At 43.6% G+C, this 23,884-nt stretch overlaps 1 protein-coding gene across 2 annotated transcripts in view; it reads left to right on the top strand.

The window, feature by feature from the left end:
• Window positions 1-6,404, top strand: part of IL6R (interleukin 6 receptor) — a 42,299-nt gene extending 35,895 nt beyond the window's left edge. For both annotated transcript variants that reach the window (XM_054998980.1, XM_054998977.1), the window contains exons 8-10: window positions 571-649; window positions 3,075-3,162; window positions 3,774-6,404. In XM_054998980.1, coding sequence (XP_054854955.1) covers window positions 571-649; window positions 3,075-3,162; window positions 3,774-3,996 — 390 coding nt within the window. In that variant the 3' untranslated portion in view covers window positions 3,997-6,404. The remainder of the gene's footprint in view (window positions 1-570; window positions 650-3,074; window positions 3,163-3,773) is intronic.
• The last annotated feature ends 17,480 nt before the right edge of the window (window positions 6,405-23,884 follow it).

Genomic DNA, 23,884 nt, shown 5'->3' with positions numbered 1-23,884 from the left:
ATGTTGATCTGTAGTAGAAGACCACAATTCGGGTCCAGTAGCATGTTAAAGACCAACGAGATTTCCAAGGTCTGAGCTTTCAAGAATCAAATCCTAAAGTTTCCGAACAAAAAGGAGGAGTTTGTCATATATAGATGGACTCACAGCTCTCAGGTACCCATCCTAACAATTAGCTCCCATTGCCTAACATTTAGCTCCCATCCAGGAAACACGAGCTTTTAAATCCTTGGAAGAGGAAAATGGATCTTGCTGAAGAAATGAGCATAAGCAGAGTGGATCTTTTAGCAACATGAAAGTGTGTGTGTGTGTGTGTGTGTGTGTGTGTGTGTGTGTGTGTGTGTGTGTGTGTGTGTGTGTCTGTCTGTCTGTCTGTCTGTCTGTCTGTCTGTCTGTCTGTCTGTCTGTCGGTGTTGGGGGGAATTCCTTGGCTTGAGAATAGAGGCGTTTCAAGTGTTTTCCTATTTTTACCTGTGAAAGTTTTAAGGTTTGGGACTACCTTCATATGGGGATTGTGGGAAGCGGAGAGCATCACAGGAGGCTTAGTCCAGCCCTTTTTTCTCTCTTTTACAGCTCCCTGCTGATTATAACTTTGTTAGCCCGGATTTGTCCACGACTTCGGAGTTCCCCATCGACCTGGAAAAGCCATCTGGTAAGCTTATTTCCCCCCATGGCTTTGTTTGCACTAAGAGACCCTAGACTTCTTTGAGGCACAGCAGGAGCTACCAAAACAAGGATGAATTTATTTATTGTCATTTATAGTCCACCTTTCTCACTGAGGCTCAAGGAGGATTACATAGCTTGAGATTAGTACAATCACTATCAAGGACAATTCCATACCGTGTCAAGGACATTTCCATAAACAATGCCATAGGATAATAAATACAAGTTTACAAAGACATAGCATTAGCAAGGATCCAATACAGCATGTCAGGGTCGTGGCCCCTGCCATACTTTGGGGGTTTGGGGTTCACTGACGGGCTGCAGACCTGATCTTCTGTGATATACTTTGAGGCGCTATTAGGGACATACTTTGAGAGTGCTTTTTCTCTGTCCCTTGGGACAGAGAGTTTTTTTTCTCTGTGTATTAAACTTGCTGAGGAAGCGGCTTGAGAAGCTGTGTGAAGCTGAGAAGGAATGTAGTTATCAGCGTTGCCAAGGAGACGTGGCTGGATGGCTTGAGAAGGACAGGATTCCTAGTCGTAACAATTCTACTTTCTTTCACTTTACTTTCTGTTGCTGCATAGGTGGGAACCCAGCTTAAAAGGGGGGGGTTAGAGTGGGTTGTTCTTGAAGGGCTTAATATGCCTAGTAGGGGGAGGGAAAAGTTATTCCTGACAAGAAATGTCTGCAGTGCAGACATTAGATTCTCAATAAAGCTTCAACTCCTGTACCTATGGACCCATGCAGTGAAGTTACCGAGATCTAAGTTGGCAGTCCCTGACAGAGAGTTGCTGAAACAAAACATAATCAGTTCTAGGACTGACATTAGACAACATGAAGCACAGGTGGTATACATATTTAAAGCAACAGATAATATGTAAGGCAACATAGTGGTGAAGTCTATAGTCCCTAACTCATTAGCGAAGCATCTGAGACCCCTCCCTACTATACAGCCCTCCTATCTGAGTAAAAAGGCTTTTTGAATAATTTGGTTTTGCATCGTTTGTGGAAAGCTAGGAGAGTGGGGGCTCTCCTGACTTACTGAGGCAGGCCGTTCCACAGGGTAGGGGCCACCAGCAGTTGTGTGTCTGTGGTGGTGCAGCAAGGTTGTATGTGTATGCATGGGCTGTTATTGTAGCGGGTAGACTAGGATGGATTCCAACTCGCAGCCAGTTTATGAAACTCATTAGGTGACCTTAGACCAGTTACTCTCTTCCTCCCCAGCCTGACCTACCTCTCAGGGTTGTTGTGAAAATAAAGATAAAGTGGAGGAGAAGGGAATTATATATGCTACCTCAAGCTTCTTCGACAGAAGATAGCTGGTAAAAATGTGATGAATGATATTTCATATTCGCATAGAGTTTCCATTGTTTTAAAGCACTTCTAACATATTATCTTGTGACAACCCTTACAACACCCCTGTAAGGTGGGCTCTTGTTATTCTCCTCATATTACAGATGAGGAAATGAAAGACAGAGAGAGACAGGGAAAGACAGAGAGAGTTGCTTAAGGTTTCCTAGTTAGTTTGTGGTGAAGGCAAGATTTAAACCAGGGAATTCTTGTCTTATGCCTTCAGCCACTATACCAGTTTGTTAAAGTGGCCGGTAGCTGGAACAGACCTGGAAGCACATCTAGCCAGAAGAAATGGCCTTGAGTGAATGTCAAACAACAGTTGTCTACTACTAGAGAATAAGCCTAAGATAACACCAGACAAAAGATGCCGTTCGAATCTCACTGCTAACACATAATTTTTAGGTTTTTTAAAAAAACTTCACACTCTTAACAAATTGAGGAGGTGACATTCAATGTTTGACATATGAATTTAGAGACACTCCCTTACTAGATATTGAGTATCCAATGGGAGATGAGCCCTTGTAAGAGAAGATAATGGGGCTGATCTCTAACTTGATTCTTGAGATCTGATAAAAGAGTGTCTCTACCTTCATATGACTGAGGTTTTTTTGAATAGTTTGGCTTGGCCTAAGAATCATAGAATCACAGGGTTGGAAGGGACCTCCAGGGTCATCTAGTCCAACCCCCTGCACAATGCAGGAAATACACAAATACCTCCCCTTTCCCCACACACACCTAGTGACTCTTGTTCCATGCCCAGAAGATGGCAAAAACCTTCCAGGATCTCTAGCCAAACTGGCCTCCCTTGCTATCTGACCCCAAGGTGGCAATCGGCATTACCCTGGGTATGTCAGAAGGGGCCACAAGAACTAAGCACTGATGTAACCCAGCCTGCCTGCTTCTCATGATCTGCCTAGGTTCACAGAATCAGCTTTGCTGTCAGGTGGCCATCTAGAGGAAGCAATATGTTCATTATTATCCTACCCGTTCGCTAGGCTCCTCCCTTGAGTCTAGTGACTCCTTTCCTAACTGTACTCTCTTTTTTTTTTCCCCTGTGGAAGCTGCCATGGGCGTGGCTCTTCATACATTCCTCATCCCGGCGATAACTGCGATCTTGGTCCTCGCCCTGGTTGTTGGCATTGTCATCAGGTAAGGAAGGAACCTTGGAGATGGGAGAGACCTGATGGCGAGAATGACTAGTAGCGTTCATTGGCAGATAAGAACCAGATTTGATCGGCTGCTGGTTTCCTTTAGCCACAGTCACCAAAATTCTTGTGGACATTCTTGCTCCCAATGAAAGGCTCTTTTCACACTGCTTACCGATCGTGCGAAACTCCTGGAACGACGCGCCTTTCCGGCACGATTTCCCACGATAACGCCGGTTATTGCAATAACCAGAGTTATCGTGGGAAATCGTGCCAGGAAGGCACGTTGATCCGGGAGTTTTGCGCGGTAGGGGAAGCAATGTGAAAACGGCCATAGTTTGGAGAGTGTAGGGGGATTGTTTTATCCAAAGCCCTGGAAGCGGAAGGAACACAGCCGCTAGTCTTGTTCCGTAAACACTTCCCCGGAAGATGGCTCTGGGATAATAAGGAGGTTCCATTCTTAACCTTCCGCTCTTTCAAGAAGCTGTGCGAGATTGCATGTGAGCTCTCGCACAAGCAGAAGAGCACCTTCAGACTTTGTTTTTATTTTTCTCATCCAATGCTTGAGCTCGACGTCTTTTTAAAAAATCTCATCTTGCCATCACTGTTTTCCAGGTACCGGAAAAAGTGGCGGATGCTGCCTTTGGGAGAGGGGAAGCCCAAGACCATACCGACGTATTCCCTGGCTCCTCTAGCTTCTGAGCCCCCTCTGAGTGCATCTCCACTCCTGTCCCCTCCTGCTTCGCCCTTGAGCGAGAGTTCTGTGGACAGCCCCAGAATCCTGGAAAACAGCCCGTACGACATTTCTAACGCAGACTACTTCTTACTGCCCAGGTAGCTGGCAGGCATTGGCTTAGACGATATCAAATACCGCAATGTCTCCAGGCTGGACTTCGGGCGTGGGTGGCATTTCACACCGGAGAAATGGAACATAACACCGGCCCCCCTGTCTGGAAAGCATAGGTGCTAACACCCTATGCATAGGTGCTAACACTTGGATTTTGCCTTTGTTGATTCTGTCTCATGGAAATCCATGCTACTGAGCTGGGCTGGCCTCCTCCATCCAAAATCGTCACCTTTCAGTAATCTGGAAGGTAGTTGCAGAAAGCTTGGTTTTTTGGTCCTCAGAAGATACTGAATGTCTTTGGACCCAATTCCTACCACCTCCCTGTTGGATGGGGTAACACAAAGGTTCTGTCTAATATGATGTTTTCTCGCTCACCGTGGCTTGCCGGAGAAAATGATTAGAGACGCTACAAAACTGTTCCTTTCAGGGACACTTGTAGGATTTTTCCAGACACGGAGACCTAAAATGTTTTGGATGTTGTCTTGGGAAGCTCGTGCCATGACGTTAGGGAGGTAGTCATCCGCACTACGAGGAAACAGTGTTGTTGAGACTGCAGCCGGTGACCGTGGGTATCCAGAAAGCAGCACTGGGGTTTTCATAAGCTAATGAAGAGGCTCCAGAAACAGTCTCCCATAATGCACTGTGAATGGCAGCAGCCACAACGCTGTGCCCTTGAATGCAAAACAAAAACTAAACAACCCTCTGCCAATGGCATCCTCGCATTGTATCTCCTCCCCGCACAACTCTTGCGTTACGCAACACATGCTCAGTCTTGCTGAGCTGTGAAACGAGATTTTGCAGGAAACTCGCTCTCCAGTGACACATCGGTTTACCCAACATGCTTTGCGTCACAAGGGTGGGGAATTCTTGCCACGATGCATTCAACGTGTGGTTGCCAAGAAATGGAACTGTGGAGAACTTTGTTGTTCACTGAAGTTATGAAACCCCGGGGTTACGCAGGCCCTTCGCTGCAGAACTGACTTTTTCCATAAGACAGAACGTGAGACCATTCTTTCTCTCTCCCCCTCCCGTTTTTCTTTTGGGTGCTAAATTGATAACATTGAGCAAAATTTGCTGCTTGGACGGAACGTGACTGGGTAAGGTGTCGCCCACGTAGGAGACAGTGATGAAGCAGGGAGCAGGGGAGGTTAAAAGACACACGTTGCTTTCTGGGGAAGGCCGGACAGAGTGCTAAAGGAACTCATTCAAGACAAACGCCTTGGCAACCCGTCTCTGGGGACAGGCGTGGACAAATGCCCTTGTGTCCTGTTTATTTGAGGCAAGAAGGAAAGTTCCCCAGATGAGCAAACTGGACGCTTTCACAAGCTGAAAGAGCTTTTGCTTTCTTTCTGTCCTTTCTGTTCCACTCTGCCTCAATTTCTCCTCAGCCTTCCTTCCCTTTTTTAATTTCTCTAAACCATTCTCTTGTGTTTCTCTCTCAGGGACTGTGCCTGCCTGTCTGTGTTTCCCCCCCCCCCAGTGGTTTATCAAAAGTACCCTGTATTAAGCCAGTGCGGTCTAAGTTGCCATTCAGCCATGAAACTCCTTGGATGACTTTGGACCCGTCATTCTTTCTCTCAACCGTGCCTACCTCACAAGAGTCAAATGGAGCGAGGGAGAAGCTCCATAAATGTGATAAAGCCAGTGCTGTATAGTGGGTAGGGTGTTAGAACCCAGATTCAAATCAGCTATGAAATTTATTGAGTGATCTTGAGGCGGTCACTCTTTTTTAGCCTAACCTACCTCACAGGGTTGTTGTGAGGGCAGAATAGAGGAGTGGAGAACCATGTGTGCTTCCTTCGATGAATTTAGAAACCGCATTCATTGCCACTTTAGGGCTCCTTGGAAACTTCGCCAGGGTTCCTCACAGTTAAAAATTCAGTCCTGTTATCATATTGGCCACGTGGCATCTAATTCGCCATTTCCCTTTCATACGCAGCTGTTGTTTGGTTATCCTCTCAGCTTTTGAGGCCCAAGAGCTTTGCACATATGCGTCAGGATGTGCCCCAGAAATCTTTGCCATATTCAGAGGATCAGGTTTCTAATGCGCAAGGGTTCAGCTGTTTGCCTAGGAACTACTATGTATTGGCCACATAAACCTCTGCACATGACAGAGAATTCTGAGGTGCATTTTGGCTCACATGTGCAGAGCTCTTCGCTCTGCTGTGGACTATCGCTGTGACACTTAACGATTAAGAAGGGACCTTATACACATTCCCAAAGGACGTCTCATTGATTTGTTGATAATCCTATGCATATGTATCTACTTTTTTTTCAGTTGTGCACTCGAACATGGTTGGTGCACCCTTTTCCCTTCCCAGCTCGAGAGGTTGATGCTTCATTTTGCACACTGAACACAAGAAAGTGACAGAATTCCACCTCAAATTGCAGGGGGAGCATCACGGTTTTGAATGTTGTCCTACATAAAAGCAATTCTTTGTGTGTAATAAACACAGGCAAGCCTGATCTTGTCAGATCTCAGAAGCTAAGCAGGGTCGGCCTTGGTTAGTAATTGGATGGGAGACCTCCAACAAAGACGAGGGTTGTATGCAAAGGCAGGTAATGGCAAACCACCTCTGTTAGTCTCTTGCCACGGAAACTCCACCAGGAGTCACCATAAGCCAGCTATGACTTGATGGCAGGATTTAATTTTGCCTTGACCTGGATAGCCCAGGTGAGCCTGATCTTGTCAGATCTTAGAAGCTAAGCACGGTCGGCCTTGGTTAGTAATTGGATGGGAAACCTCCAGCAAAGGCCAGGGTTAAAGAGGCAGGCAATGGAAAATCACCTCTGTTTGTCTCTTGCCATGAAAACCCCACCAGGGACACTCTCTGTAAGCAATCAAGTAGTACACCAAGCGGAGGACTTCACTAATGTTTCTCCCTGATGAGCTAGATTACTGCTTACAGAGATGTTTTGAGGTTGTTTTTTAAAAATGTGTGGGAGCCTTCAGAAATATGGTTCCCCAAATGGGATCAGAAATAGTACAGTTCAGAATTCTATCTTCTCGGTGTATTACTCCCATTCTGAGTAATGTTTAGAACCAACTTTATGCCATTTCAGATAGAGTTTGATTTTTTCATGAAGCAGAATGAAGTGGTAGAATCCTGAGGAGATGGTTGGGACTGTACCGCTTCAAACCACAGTTGGGGAATGCCATTTTGAATGCTGCTCTATATAAGAAGGAGGAAAAAGACCCCGAACCTTTAAAAACAGCACATCAAGGAAAGAGTTACCTGCTGTGCTAGTTTTATACTTGCAATTTTTTTTTAAAAAAAACCTGGTGAATATTAAAAAATGTGACCTCCATCCTGCAACCTACTCGCTACCATTTCATTCATCCCAAGGCAAGCAAGGGGAGGCAGTGTGGCGTAGTGGTTAGAGTGTCAGATGAGGCCTGGATTCCAGTCTTTATCTAGCTGCTGGTCCTGAAGCTCACCAGCTGGCCTTAGGACAGTTGCTGTCACACAGTATCTCTACACAAGATACCTTGGCGCATATTCGTCAAGTGTAGGGAGATGTTAGCCGGGAAGGGTAGTTTAAAAAGACAGAGCTGGCAGAGATCACTCCTTAGAGAGTTTGTTAATTTCATCTTTGCCCCCAGAAGGCTCTGTCAATTTCACATCTCCAGTCTAAAACTGTGTGAGATTGCAACCAGAGGGCGGAGAGGAATGGAAATGGGCTGGAGCTGCCTTTGAGAGCCAGGCATGGACCTGGAGAGGTTATCATGGGCTGAAGTTTCCCTTCAGGCCTTTGCCCTGCCACCGTCTCTGTCTTTTTAAACTACCCTTCCCGGCTAACATTGCATCTCCTGACACGTGTTCTTCACATGTCAGATGTCTCGTGTAGAGAGAGACTCTCAGTTTGACCTACCTCTCAAGGTTGTGGTGTGGACAAAACTGGGGGGAGATAGAGCACCATGTATTCCACCCTGAGCCCTTTGAAAGAAGGAAGAAGTAATAAATAGACAGAACTATAGACCGGGCTTCATAACAAGTGCTAGCACATGTGAGAGTTCAGAATTAGGGAGAACAAAGAGCCATTTTGGTGTCTGTGAGGGCCAGGTTTTGGAGTCTTTCTCTCTTCCTGCGTTTATGCATGCGAAGAACCACGGTTGGGCAAGAGTGGGGCCCAGCCAGCCTCGAGGAGCGGGGGGTGGCCCGTGGTGAAACCACCACTCTTGGCAGCTGCTTCCCTGTTGCTTCCAGTTCTTCTTTTGGGTGGCTCCTCTGTGACCAACAGCTTCAGCGGAGGAAGCAAATGTCTCCCTTGGGGGGTGGGGAGGTTTCGGAAGTCCCCCTGGGCACTTTGAAGCCTCTAACTGCTCTCTTCCCCAACAGCAAAGGCTTAAATCTGCCCAATGGCCTCCTTAACAATAAAATACCTCAGGAGTTTAAAATGCAGGTTGAAATCCAGCAGGTGCACCTCATTCTGGAGCTATGAGGGGAAAAGGTCCTCTGATGGATCAGGCAGTTAGAGAAGGTAACGGGAGCTTGTGGATGTTGCTCCTAAAGCAGGGATTTCAGGCTCAGGCAATCTCCTGGAGGTTTTATTTTCTTGCCCGCTGGTCTCTAGCGACTGGCGGGAGGTTTTGAGCCACCTACAGAGATCACCTGCCACCTGCAGGCACCCCAGAAACACATGCAGTGCATGCTCCTGGGGGGGGCACAATGACATCACTTCCTGAAGTGACATCATCGTGCCGGCTGTGGGCATGCTCCCACACTTCACTGGGGCCAATCTTGGCCCCAAATGGGCCAGAATTAGCCCCATGTGAAGTGTAGGAGCACACACGTGGCTGAAGTGATGACATCATTTCCTACGCCATTATACTATTACGAGGCCCCTCCCCTCCCCAAACCCCACCCTCTCCAGGCTCCACCCCCAAAATCTCCAGGAATTTCCCAACTTGGACCTGGCAACCCTAGGAAAGAAGGAAATGGAAGTTAGGAACCTTGCTGGTGGGCACCATGGGATTCCAAAACCACCACATCGGGAACCACTATAAGGGGCATTGTGCCACCCAAGCCTTGGATCCTGTCACGAAGAACCGATCATTCCCACAGGGTGCCTAGAAAGGGACCCAAGGGACTAAGAGCCAAGCTACAAGTGACGCCTGACACAGGTTGGACACTTGTCAGCTTCCCTCAAGTTTTGTTGGGAAATGTAGGCATCCTGGTCTTGCAGCTGTAATGGAGAGCCAAGCTGTAAAACCAGGATGCCTACATTTCCCATCAAAACTTGAGGGAAGCTGACAAGTGTCCAACCTGTGTAAGGCATGGCTTGTAGCTTGGCTCTAAGCCTGCCTTGAGGAATGGTGCCGCCATGTTGGAAACACCTTTTCCTCAGCTAGAGTTCAACTAGCTCATTGGAAGGGATGTGGCTCTGTGACACAGTGCCTGCTTTGCATACGGAAGGTCCCGAGTTCGAACTCTGTCCTCTCCAGTGAGGGGATCTCAGGTAGGCATCAGGAAAGGCCTCTCTCAGCCTGAAACCCTGGAGAGATCCTGCCAACCGAAGCAGGCAATGCTGAGCTTAGGTGGACTGCTTGTCTGAATAAAGTGTCTATAGAAAGGAGGACCTGTAGCCCTTTAGCCTTGTATGCACAAGTTCCTGGTTCAATTCCCAGCACATCCAGTTATTCTCAAATAACAAGTGTTAGAAGAGACCCAGAGGGAAGCTGTGGCTCAATGGCAGAACAGCTGCTTTGCATGCAGAAGGTCCTGTGTTCGATTCCTGGCATCCCCAATATTTTTTTTAAGATCAGGTAGTGAGTGGAGCGGAGAGTGCCCATAGCTGGCTTGTGGCAACCCTTGGTGGGGTTTTCCTGGCAAGAGACTAACAGTGGTGGTTTGCCATTGCCTGCCCCTGCAACACTGGTCTTCGTTGGAGGTCTCCCATCCAATTATTAACCAAGGCTGACCCTGCTTAGCTTCTGAGATCTGACAAGATCAGGCCTACCTGGGCTATCCAGGTCAGGGCAAAATCAGGAAGTAGGTGGTGTGAAATACCGCCCCCCACTCCATGTTAGATGCCAGAGAGACACAGTCAGCCAGAGCAGACAATATGGTCCATTGATCTGACTCAGTCCAAGGCAGCCTGACCCTTCTCTGCTTAAGACCATGAAGAGCAGCTGTCGGCCAGAACCAAGAATTCCCATCTCAATAGAGTAACGGTTTGACTTGGCAGTTACCTCAGCGGTAGAACACCTGCTTTGTATGCAGAAAGGTCCTAGGATCAATTCCCCGGTATCCCCAGTTACCTGGATCTCGTATAGTAGGGCTATCAGTCACAGCTGCTGGTCAGAGCAGACAATACTGGGTTGGAGGGAAGGGTCTGACTGACTCCATGTTCTACAGGCCCCTTGGTAAGTAGCAGAAGACGTGTCAAGGGGCTCTTTAAGTTCAGTACCAGGAAAGACCTTTTTCTCCCCAAGGCTCTTCAGAGCAGCTGCCAGTCAGAGAAGACGATATTAAGTGGGTTGGGCTGACTCGGTACGTGGCAGCTTCTGAAGTTATTTTAGGCATGTATTGTCTACTCAAACTGGAAGCAGCTTTCCAGGGTCCCAGCTGGAGGTCCGTCACATCACTTAGTATTTGGTCTTTGCAACTGGAGACGCTGGAGATGGAACTATCTACATGCTAAGCAGATCTCTGTACATGAGACATCTGAGAGACTCTCAACATGAGACCTCTTACACGAGGACGTGCAAATGTAGAGCAACACCATGCTAGCCGGGAGGCGTAGTTTAAAAAGACAGAGCCAAAGGATTTCACCTCTCTACAGGAGCGTAGTTTTAAAAGACAGAGCGGTAGAGATCGCTCATCAGAGGGTTTGCTGATTGTATCTTTGCCTGTGGGAAGGGGAAGGTGAAATTGACAGAGCCTTCAGGAGGCAAAGGTGAAATTTACAAACCCTCTGAGGAGTGATCTCTGCCTGCTCTGTCTTTTTAAACTATCCTCCTGTAAAGAGGTGAAATTGACAAAGCCTTCAGCTCTATCTTTTTAAACTACACTTCCCGGCTAACATTGCACCTCCTTACACTTGAGCATCTCAGGTAAGAGAGACTCTCAACAGCTCCTCCTCAACTTTCATAGCTTCCCACCACAAATCCTGGATGTCACATTTGGTGCAAGTGTAAACCAGTGTACTTGATTAGAGATTGTGATCTTTCCCCTGCCCTCTGCAGAACTACAGCTCCAAGGTGCCCAAGGAGGAAGGGAAGACTGGTAACCGAGGATATCTGCACGGACTTAATGCATTTGTAACAAAACAGACGTCCGGTGGCACCTTAATGACTAACAATATTCATCCCAGGAGCTTTCATGAGACAGAGTTCTCTTCTTCAGATCCTATTATCTACAACTGCTGGTCTTTAAGGCGCCACTGGGCTTCTGTTTTGCTTCGCCGCAATACACCGGAATGAACACATTTATGCCTTTCAGGAAGACCAGGGAAGGAGAAATATGGAGAGAAATGGGGGAGAAAAGGGCTCAGAGGCCCAATCCTCCTACTGTTATTGCCCCTAACAACTTATTCAGAAGTAGGCTATCTCTGAACGTGGAGGGGCTATCAAGCTATCACAGCAAACGGTCATTGACAGGCTTATCTGTCATCACCAGGGCTTTTTTTCAGCGGGAACGTGGTAGAATGGAGTTCCGGCACCTCTTGAAAATGGTCACATGGCCAGTGACCCCACCCCCTGATCTCCAGACAGAGGGGAGATTAGATTGCCCTTTGCACCCAGCTGGGCACAGAGGGCAATCTAAACTCCCCTCTGTCTGGAGATCAGAGGGTGGGGCCATCAGCCATGTAACAATTTTCACCTAGGGCAATTTAAACTTTAAAAAACTCCCCCCTTGTTCCAGCTGACCCAAGTGACATCATTGTGCAGGCCTGGGAGCATCTGCGTACTTTGTGTGCGTGCATGTGGTACCAGGGGCACCACCTCCCGCCAGGAGTTGCCCCCTGTGCTGGCAACCCACGGAGTCCCACCACCTCTTTTCCCAGAAAAAAAGCCCTGGTCATCACTTCCCCTAACTCCCTTGTAAAACCATCTAAGCTAGGACATTCTGGAAGAGAATAGACATATAAACATATGTGCAGGTGCGGTCTGCAATTTTTACAGTCTGTTTAAGGAAATCTTGGATCTGAATGGCCCACTCTAGCCCAATCATGTTAGATCTCAGAAGCTAAGCCGTATTGACGCTGCTATTACTCAGATGGGAGATCACGAAGGAAGCCCGAGGATGCTATGCATAGGCAGGCAATGGCAAGCCACCTCTTGTTTCTTTCTTGCCTTAAAAATCATATGAAGTCGTCATAAGTCGGATGTGACTTGACAGCACTTTAGTGCTACTTTTAGGAAATACCAGATTTAGTTATCCAGAAGGATATGAGAACTATGGGGAAATCGAAGGTTATGGGCGGGAGGGTTGCATGCTTTCCAACCATTAGGTAACACTATCCCATTTGGCTTTGATTGACTCTTTATCTGGTCACCATCTAAAAAATATCCAACTTTACTAACTGGCAGCTTTTTGCCCTTGCCTTGCGTTCTGATTAGCACTACAGGCGGATCTAAATTACTGCTAAAAAGGTCAAAAACATGAAAAAAATTAACCCAAACAAAATTGAATTAAGAACCAGGAAGATTAAGGAAATCCAAATCACAGGGACAAATATTAACATTACTAAGTGCAAAGCATAAATATATATCAATATACATTACATGATAACTAACTCTTTGGTTTTCCTCCTGTGGGATGAGGATTTCTATTTATGACTCAAGTTGTAAAAACAGTAAGAAGTAAAGTATATCAATATATAATATACAACCCTGAATCTGGTTATGGTTGCATAAGGTTCTGGTTTGAGTTGTTTATAAGATTTTATCTGTATTGAGGCTACATTTGGGCCTGAAATGGTTTTAATATTATTCTGGAACAAATACATGCATTTTGTTGTATATTGATATATATTTATGCTTTGTGTTTAGTAATTTTAATATTTTGTCCTGTGACTTGGATTTCTTTCATCTTCCTGGTTCTTAATTCTAAATGATTGCTGCCTTCACATTTGCAAAAAGAGAACAGACTCAGTTTGCGTCTTTCTTGCAATAGCCCGTGGGTGTAACTTGAGATTAGCTTTACACCTAGTATGGCTTCTTCTAGTAGAACCTGTGTAATATCTTCTGAATTTCACTAGAGTCTCCACTCCTAGAGACTGCACTCTGTGGGGCTTTTCTACCATGCCCTGAAACACTTTTTCTGTGTGCCTGCACTTCCTGAAGAATTCTGTGCCACTTGAAAATTTACTGATTTGTGACATTTAGGTTGATTCTAATAAAAGGTTTTAAACTGCTGAAGTCTTGGGATTTTTCTCTCCTAATAGATTGTCACAGTGATTTTCATACATACTTGAAGATTTGAAATTTACATATTTGAGGGAAGAACGTATTTGAGCGAAGAATGAAATGTACCTCCAGATTTCAATCTAAAGGAGGGAAACGTCATAGCCCGGATATCTAAAACTGGAGAACAGTTCACAAGGCACAGAAAGGTTACCTTTATCTATTTTTGCCCTGCACTTTTATATCAATAATGCCATTTCAGCATTAACTAGTAGTGTATATTTCCCTCCAGTGACTCTCGTTTCCGCTCTGCTGGCAACATGATTTAAATTTCCCCTGCTACAATAGTGCGATTGTCGCAATGGGTACAAATGAGTTCTCTGCTAGCAATGGTTCTGCCTACGGCAAAACAGGTATTTGTACCTATTAATAGGTACTGATGTCTGAACTGGCTGGGCTCAGGGCATGGTATGAAAACAGAGCAGAAAAAAATTCCCTTCTGCCTTTGAGCTGCTCTGAAATTGAGTCAGCAGGCCTGAAATGAACGCCAGGTGCTGTCCCCTCTTGAGAGATCCTACCACAGGAAAACCACAGTCATGTGAAGTTAGCACTGGCCGGGGTGGGATTTCCTGTTCCGGAGGATCTGGAGTGATGGGGGGGGGGGCGTGTTCACTTCACTGCACAGGTTTCAGGGACTGTCCCTCTTTCCAAGTCTCTGTCTCAGGTCGATCTCGCGACAGTTAAAATGCAACAAAATGTGAATTAATCATTAGCCTCTTCGTGGCAGGAAAAACAGTGGTCGCTCTAAAATGGACGCTGAAAATATGGGATCATCTAATAATGGAAAAGATTTCAGATCGTCTTCTCCAATCTGAAATTTATCCTAAAACAACTGGATTCATTGAGAAATGGCTCCTTTTTCTTGAGCACATTGCCAAAGAGGATAACCTACCCCAAAACTCAGTCGATCTGAAACTCTCATATCTATATAGTAAAGAGTCCAGTAGTACCTTTAAGACTAACCAACTTAGTTTTAACAAAAGCTTCAATAAAGTTGCTACAATAAAGTTGGTTAGTCTTAAAAGTGCTACTGGACTCTACTATTTTGCTACTACAGACTAACACGGCTAACTCCTCTGGATCTTATATCTATACAATTTAGCTATCTTAGCTGTAAAAGATATCTAAGTTTACTCTCTGTTGTGTGCAATGTTCAGCTGTAGAGTACATACTGACATCATTAATAGAATAGTAAAAGAGTCCAGTAGCACCTTAAAGACTAACCAACTTTATTGTAGCATAAGCTTTCGAGAATCACAGTTCTCTATGTTAGATTCATGCATCTGATGAAGAGAATTGTGATTCTCGAAAGCTTATGCTACAGTAAAGTTGGTTAGTCTTAAAGGTGCTACTGGACTCATTACTATTTTGCTACTACAGACTAACATGGCTAACTCCTGTGGATCATTAATAGAGTGGTACTGTTCATCTCTCTCTTATTTGCAACTTGCCGTGTTAGCTTAAACTTAGTATAATTGGCTCGGATAATATGACCTGTTATCTGTAATTCGTTCTCAGATATATTGTAATTCATATGAAAAATCATTATGATACATCGTAAATCTTAGAATCAACAACAAAATTTGGGAAAAAAATGCAACAAAACCTAGTAGTGCCTCAGAGATTAACAGATTGATAATGCCACAAACATGCCTGGACTAGATGCTGTGGACGGCATCTTAAATGCTAAGCAGGATCAAACTTGGTTAGTAATAGGATGGGAGACCTCCAACGAAGGGTTGCAGAGGCAAGCAATGGCAAACCACGTCTGTTAATCTTTTGCCATGAAAACCCCAACAAGGGCCGCCAAAAGTCAACTATGACTTGAGAGCAGGATTTCATTTTTTCAAGATGACACGTACAGCCAAGTACTGTGGGAATGAGGTGGTGGGATGGCCTGTCAAGATCAGGGCAGGGAGGCTCACATTTTAATACTTCCCAACATAAAAGATCCCCCCACAAGTAGAAAGCTAGCATGCAGAGCAGCAGCTAGGCTAGCACCTTTCTCCCTGACATGCTGCATCTTTCCTTGCAGGGAGTTTTACACAAGGGAGCACTAAAAATTATTTCCTTTATGTGCAGCTTCAAGTGGTATAGTCCTCCCTGTCCCTTCAAGATTCTGCCACCTCTTCCGTCTGCATGCCTGGTTCATAAAAACAGAAGAATGAGGCAGCAGAACATGGGGTGGATTCCAGCTTCAAATGCTCTTTCGCATTAAAAATAAAACTCCCTGCAAACAGAAAACCAGTGCAGCAGGGACAGACTATGCGTCACCCCCCTCACTTCACTTGTGGTGCGTTCCCCCCCCCCCTTCATTTTCAGGAAGTTTAAAAGATGGGCAAGTGTTTCGAAATGTGACCTTCCATCAGCTGTCTGAAGTGGCTCAGTCCAGTCTATCATTTTATTCTCCCACGCAGAAGAAGATAAGAGGTCTGCCAGAGTCCGTCTTCTTCAGCATCCTGTTTCACGCAGTGGGATAACCAGTCGCTCCCGAAGGCCAACAAACAGGGCATGGAGGCTGAGGCCTTCACCTGATATTGCTTCTTGACACTGGATGACTGCCTCTTTAGTCCCCATGGCTACTAGCCTTTGATGGAGCTCTTCTCCCTGAGGGCCAAACTACAAGTGACGCCTGACACTAGTTGGACACTTGTCGGCTTCCCTCAAGTTTTGGCGGGAAATGGAGGCAGCTTGGCGGAATGTTGGACAAGTGACAGTTGAAAAGTCAGTTGGGCAGCACTCGGAGAGCCAAGCTGCAAGACCAGGACGCCTACATTTCCCATCAAAACTTGAGGGAAGCTGACAAGTGTCCAAGTAGTGTCAGGCGTCACTTGTAGTTTGGCTCTGAGTCTGCGACCTTTTTACAACACTTGTGGCCATCGCTATGTCCGCTGGCAGTGAATTCCACAACTTAATTACTCTTCGAGTGAAGGGCTTCTTTTTGTCTGTCGTGAATTATGATGTGAACCAGGTGCTAGATTCACTGGTGTGAATTGCTCCCTCTGTTTTGCCTTTGAGGGACATGCTGGTGAGACCTTTACAAAATATTAGTAGGCACCTGAGTCCTTCAGGATGTAGCCCTTCCTCTGATTTAAGTTCTTAGAAGTTAATTCTCTGGATTGGAGAGGAATACATGGTGGCCGTGATATAAATATATACATATGAATGCAAAAAATCTGTTTTAGCATTTCTTCAGTTCTGTATTGGAATCTTGCTAATGCTGTTTCTTTGTAAACTTGCTTTTATTTAACCTATGGCATTGTTCACAGAAATGTCCTTGATATTGGCTGTACTAATCTCACACTGTCTAATCCGCCTTGAGTCTCGGTGAGAAAGGTGGGCTATAAATGACATAAATAAATAAAAATAAATAAAATGTCAAAGGGACAGCTTCCTTCCCAGTGCTATGAGATGGTGTCTGTTACATTTTTATCTCCCTGTTGTGTACTGGGCCGAGCAAGGCCTCTAAAGTATTTACTGTATTGATTGCAATGTACTATACTGTGTTGAGCTTAAGGTTCAGTCAAGGCTCCCAATGCCTGCATTCTCATTGGTCCTTAATCCCTGCAATATCACAGGTTACTTTTTCAAGGCAGCAGCCAATCGGTCCTCTATAATAAAGACCAATCAGTGGCCTGCCTACTTCAAACATTGTATATAGTTTATGCAAATGATGGCATTGTAAAGTATGTATTCTCATTGGATATCAGTTATTCTGGGGGTGGAGCTGCTGTATATATATATTGAGGGATTCTGTTCAATCTGTCGGAGTGTGTTGTGTTCCTGCTAAATAAAGAGCTGTTGGCTTACCTCAACTCTGAACCCACTATTTAACACTCCCCCTTCCCCCAAAGAGCTCGTGGTGGTGAACACCTTCCTTGTTTTATCCTCACACAACGGGGATCTGTGTTGACTGTCTGGTGTTAGGCAGAGACGTCATTAAGCCCTGGTTATTCATTCTCACGGGCCGTTTCCACACTACTTACTTTCATCCGGAATGCTGCAGAATGTCGCAGAAAAACGCAGAAGATAGCGTCGTCTTGTGCGAGTTTTGCGCGATGTCGTGCAAAACTCACGTGAGATGACGCTATCTTCCGTGGTTTTTTCGCGACATTCTGCGGCAATCCGGATGAAGGTAAGTAGTGTGGAAATGGCCACAGTCTTCCTCCTGCAAGACCAGAGCTCCTGATATCAACCTCACCCAGCACCAGGTTTGCCAACCTCCAGGTGGTAGCAGGAGATCCCCCAGAATTACAACAGATCTCCAAGGAACGTGTCAATTCGCCTGGAGAAAATAGCCTCTATGGCATTATACATTGCTGAGGTCCCTCCCCTCCTGAAACCCCACCCTTCCCAGGCTCCACCCTCAAAATCTCCAGGAATTTCCCAACCCTACCCAGCACCATCCTAAAGCTGCAGGACTCTCTAAACAGGAGCAGACAAGAAACCTCAAGATCATGGTGATACCATGGCTGAGCTCAGCTATAATAACAATTAATTGTATGTTGATAGACCTAATACAAGCAGTGATCTCTTGGTTATGTGTTTGCTATAAGCAATTCACAATTGCTCAGTTACTCTGACAGCCAAGCTACAAGTGGCGAATTACACTTGCCTGGCAAGTGAACAGACTCGCGTGTATTCCTCCCTGTTCACTTGCCATTCACTTGCGCTCCACTTGACCAAAGCTGTGTTTAGTTACATTGAGTGCTGAAAGCAAGAATTCCAAGTTCTGTCTCAGGGCCAAGCTACAAGTGACGAATGCCACAGGTTGGACACTTCTCAGCTTCCCTCAAGTTTTTTTTTTTAAAGAAATTTTTTATTGGATTAGAAATATTTTAATGTCCATTACAATCAATTTCCTTTAAATATTCCAATTCTAACCCCCTCCCTTTCCCCCCCTTTTGTTGACTTCCAACAGTTTTCCAACCCCTTATCTATTTTCCCCTACTCATTTCAAACTTATTTTACCTATTAAACATATACTTTCACTCTCTTCTAAGCTTATCTGTTATATCACAGTGCTGTCTCATTTCCCTTTCCATTTAACTTAACAACTAAATAATACATTTCTGGCATATATTCTTCAATAATCATTTTGGTAACCTGTGCTCTATCTTACTCGTTCTGATCTCCTCTATATCGAACAAACAATTTGTTCCTCATTATACATAACTTTAAGTACATTATAAACATTGCATACCTTCAATATAGGTCAATCAATTTAACCCATACTCCATATATTACTCTTTGCTTCATATATCTTATCTTCATACTATTTTAATTGTCTAGTTTCTCCATTATGCAACTCTGTCAGAAATAATCAATCACTTTAACTGTACTTTAAATATATACTTTAAGCATAAGTCAATCAATTTGACCCATATTCTGTATGTTACTGTATACTTTCCCCTTCTTTCTTATATTCATTCGTTTTGATTATATAAATTCTCCATTATACCATTATCTGCCAGCGATGAGATTAATCAGTTTCTATCCCTATAAATCTTATAATGACATCACTATTACTTCATACTATATATAATAGTCAAATAAAATAATTGCTTAGAAATTTTTCAATTAACTCTCCCCCCCCCCCCCCGGTATAGTCACTTCTCTCTTCTTTTGTTATATTTCAATAATTTTCAAACTGCCACAGTTCTCCTCCCACCTCCCATTTTTTCACCAAGTATTGTTTCAGCTTCTCCCAATCCGTGTTAAACTGTCCTGGATCAAGGTCTCTCAATCTTCTTGTCATTTTGTCCATCTCCGCCATGTACAGCAATTTATAAATCCAGTCCTCGATAGTTGGCACTTCTTGTACTTTCCACTTCTGCGCATACAAAAGTCTGGCCGCTGCTGTCATGTAAAATAACAATGTCCTGTATTGTGCTGGAATGTCCTCCATTCCCAAGTTCAGTAGCAGGAGTTCTGGGTTCTTATTAACTTGAAATTGTAAAATCTCACTTATTACTCTTATTATTTCCCCCCAGTACTGCCTAGCTACCTCACAAGTCCACCACATGTGATACAAAGATCCCTCATGTTTTTTACATTTCCAGCATTTATTAGACATATTCAAGTTCCCTAGCACAATTTTCTTTGGTGTCAAATACCAACGATAAATCATTTTATAGACATTCTCTTTAATATTGGTGCATGTCGTGATCTTCAACGTGTTTTTCCACAAGTATTCCCACGCCTCCATTGTTATTTCTTTATTAAAGTTTATAGCCCACTTCACCATTTGCGCTTTAACTGTCTCATCTACAGTGTACCATTTTAGCAACACCTTGTAGACCTTAGAGATTTCCTTTTTGTCTTCTTGTAAAATTACTTCCTCTAATTCTGAGTTCTCCATTCTTATCCCTCCCTTTGCACAGTCCGAGTTGTAAAGATCTCTAATCTGTCTGTATTGAAACCAGTCATAGTTTGAAGACAACTCTTCTTGCGTCTTTATTCTTAATTTTGAAAGGTCTGTTTGTGTTATTTCCTTGTATGTTGTTCATTGTCAACAGTTCTCGGGTCTATTACTTCGTAAGGAACCACCCAAGAGAGAGTTCCTTCTTGTAGGTAATTTCTGTACTTTTTCCAAATTGTGAAGAGGCTTTTGCGGATATAATGGTGCAAAAACATAGAGTCTGCTTTTACTTTTTCATACCACAAATATGCATGCCATCCAAATATTTTTTTATATCCCTCTAAGGCCAATAATTTACGATTCTTCAAAGTCATCCAGTCTTTCAACCACACCAAGCAGATTGCATCATAGTAAAGTCTTAGATTGGGCAGTTGCATTCCACCTCTCTCTTTTGCGTCCTGTAATACTTTCATTTTCACCCGAGGCTTCCTGCCTGCCCAGACAAAGTCCGATATTTTCCTCTGCCATTTTTCAAACTGTTTGGAGTCCCGGATAATTGATATTGTCTGTAACAAAAACATCACTCTTGGCAACACATTCATCTTAACTACTGCAATTCTTCCCAGCCATGACAAATTCAATCTATTCCATTTAATCAAATCTTGCTCTATTTGAGTCCACAATTTCTCATAATTATTCTTGAATAGATCTATATTTTTTGCAGTCAGTTCAATTCCCAAATATTTCACCTTGCTTGTTACTTCACAGTCTGTTATTTCCGTTAGTAACTGTTGTTTTTGTTTAGTCATGTTTTACATAGTATCTTTGATTTCTTTTTGTTTACATAAAAACCTGCCAGATCTCCAAATTCTTTAATTTTTTCTATTACCTTAGGCATGTTTTCAATTGGATCTTCCACAATTAACATTATATCATCTGCAAATGCTCTGACCTTATAGGAAAAGTCTTTTATTTTTATTCCATGGATCGCATTATCTTCTCGAATCTGTATCATCAGAATTTCCAAGACCAAAATAAACAACAGTGGAGACAACGGGCAACCTTGTCTTATACCTTTGCCAATAATCAGTTTCTTAGTCAGCTCGTCATTCACCACAATTGCTGCACTCTGGTCTCTGTAAATTTCTTTCACTGCTCTTATGAATCTTTCCCCCATTTGTAGCTGTTCCATAGTGGCAAACATAAAGTCCCAGTTCAAATTGTCAAATGCTTTTCCAGCATCCACAAAGAAGAAACCAACCTCCTTGTCATAATGCTTGTCATAATATTCAATAGCATTTATAACTGTCCTTAAATTGTCTCTGATTTTTCTATTCGGTAAAAAACCAGCTTGTTCTTCTCCAATAACTTCGGATAACCATCCCTTTACTCTTTCTGCCAAGATCTTTGCAAAGATCTTGTAGTCATTATTAAGTAAGGAAATTGGCCTGTAGTTTTTAACATTAGTCAAGTCTTGTCCTTCTTTGGGGATCAATGATATATTAGCTTCACTCCAAGTATCTGGAGTTCTTTGATCTCTCAAAACACCATTGATCACTTCTTTTAGGAATGGTGCCAGTTCATTGACCATTACCTTATAAAATTTAGCTGTAAGTCCATCAGGTCCTGGCGCCTTTCCCAGGTTTGTTGACTGTATTGCCTTTCTTATCTCCTCCTCTGTTACTTCACTATTCAGTTTGTCTCTCCAATCTTCCGAAATTGCTGGAAGCTTCATTTTCCCCAAATATGTCGCTATTGAATCTTTATTCACTTCTTTTTTGTCATACAGTTTAGCATAAAATTTGTAAAAAGCTCTACTAATAGCAGTCTGTTCCAAATGTACTTTATTGTCCTCACATATTTTATTTATTGTCTTCTTCTCCTTTCTCTTCTTCAGTTGCCATGCCAAGTACTTCCCAGGTTTGTTTGCACCTTCAAACGACTTTTGATTCATTCTCTTAAGATTCCATTCCAGTTCTTTATTATTCATTGCCATCAACTGCTCTTGAAGGATTTTAATATCCTGATAGATTTTCTTTTTCCCTGGTCTTTTCTTTAATTGTATTTCTTTGGCTTTTATTTTTTCCATAATCTCCTGTCTCTTCTCCTCTCTTTTCTTTCGAGCTCTTCCATTTAAGTCCATTAGTATACCTCTGATTACTGCTTTGTATGTATCCCATACCTTATTGGTTGGTACTTCTCGATTCATGTTATACTGTATGAAGAACTTAGTTTCCCTTCTCAACATCTCCATATTTTCTCCCTCTTGTAACAAGTCCTCATTTATTCTCCATCCTTTCCTCTTTGTTCTTTTCCCAAACTTCCACATGATTGGATTATGATCGGAGCCTACCATGGGCATTGTTTCTACATCCTTAGTCCAAAGCACTAAGTCCTTTGAGGCCCAGATCATATCAATTCATGATAGAGTGGAATGTCTTGCGGAGAAAAATGTATATTGTCTACCTGTGGGGTTCTGTATTCTCCATTCATCTTCCAAAGTTTCCTGTTGCATTAATGCGAAAAAAGTCTTTGGTAATAATCCTCTTTTCTTTTGTGCAGTTGCTGATTTTTTATCCTGCTCCAAATTTGTGACTCCATTGAAGTCTCCTGCAAGAATTATCTGGTCATAAGACAGTTCATCTAATTGCTTCCTCAAATCCTCAAAGAAGCTCTCTTTTGCTCCATTAGGTGCATAAATTCCAATCACCAACACTTTCTTTAAATTCCATGTACACTCCACTGCTAAAAATCTGGCTTCCACATCTCTAATCACTAGCTTTGGCTGTAGCTCCTCTCTTATATATAATGCCACTCCCCTTGTTTTCTTTTTTGAGGCCGCTACAAAATCATTGCCCAATTTATTCAATTTAAGATATTTTGCATCCTGTTTTCTAATATGAGTCTCTTGTAAACACACAATATCACATTTCTGTTTTAATAGCCAATGGAAAATACTTTTTCTCTTATTAGGTGAATTAAGTCCGTTTACATTCCAAGATAAAACTTTACATTCCATATTCATAGCCTTGTTGTTGGTAAGTCCTTTTCATTGTCCCTCAAAAACTTTTCCATTTCAAATTCAGATCTGATGCGCTTTTTCACTCCTCCAAACTCAAATGACAACCCTTCCGGCAATTCCGATCTGTACCTTATTTTCATGTCCTTCAAGTTTTGGACTAAAACTTTGTATTTTTTCCGGTCAAGCAACACCGATCTGGGTAGCTCCTTCATGATAATAATCGTCTTGCCATCAACCTCCAATGGGTCTTGAAATTGCTTACTCACAATCATTTCTCTCATGTTTCTGGTCGTAAATTGCACAATCACATCTCTTGGTAGTTTCCTCTGGGTCGCAAATCTTGAGTTTATACGATACACCACGTCTAGAATAGCCACAATTTCCGCCTCCTCCTTCCCCAGGTATTCAGCTAACACCTCAACAATTTGTTCTTGGGCTGTCTTTCCCTCTACCTCCAGCAAGCCACGAAACCTCAGCTGCTTCTCCATATACTTGCTCTCCGCAACAGCCATTCTTCCCCTCATCACCCTCATCTCCGTTCGTTGCGTATCTGAGAGATTCTCCACCGCCTTCTCCACTACATTGACTTTTTGTTGTGCTGCTTGCAAATCACTTTGTATTGTTTCCATTCCCTTCTTAACTTCTGCCAACTCATTTTTTACTGTCTCCTTAACCTCTTTCACCAACTCCTGTTGAACCTTTAACATTTCCAAAAATCTTTTATCCAAATTTTCTATAGCCGTTTGCCACTCTTTCTTCGACATCGTGGGGCTTGACTTGCCTCGCTCCCACGAGTCTGCTCGTTTCCTTAGCTCCGTGGCGCTTGGCTTAATGTCCTTTTAATTTAATTTAAATTTAAATGTCCCGGTTTCATGAAAAAAAAAGCGTTTAAAGTGTCCAAAATGTCGGGCGTCTTTTCTCTATGGTTTTTCTGTAGTTTTTGTAATCCAATATGGCATACTTCCTCTTCTGCTGAAGCCAGTACCCTTCCCTTTTCAAAAATGGCGATTCCCTTCTTCCTGTCTGCTGGTAAGGGCCGTCTCTCTCCAGCAGCTCTATCCCTATTACGCACTTCCTGTTTCCC

The sequence above is a fragment of the Eublepharis macularius genome, chromosome 1 (assembly GCF_028583425.1).
Source record: "Eublepharis macularius isolate TG4126 chromosome 1, MPM_Emac_v1.0, whole genome shotgun sequence".
Lineage (NCBI taxonomy): Eukaryota > Metazoa > Chordata > Lepidosauria > Squamata > Eublepharidae > Eublepharis > Eublepharis macularius.
Note: the sequence above shows the minus strand (reverse complement) of the source record. Positions and strands in the feature narration are given on the sequence as shown.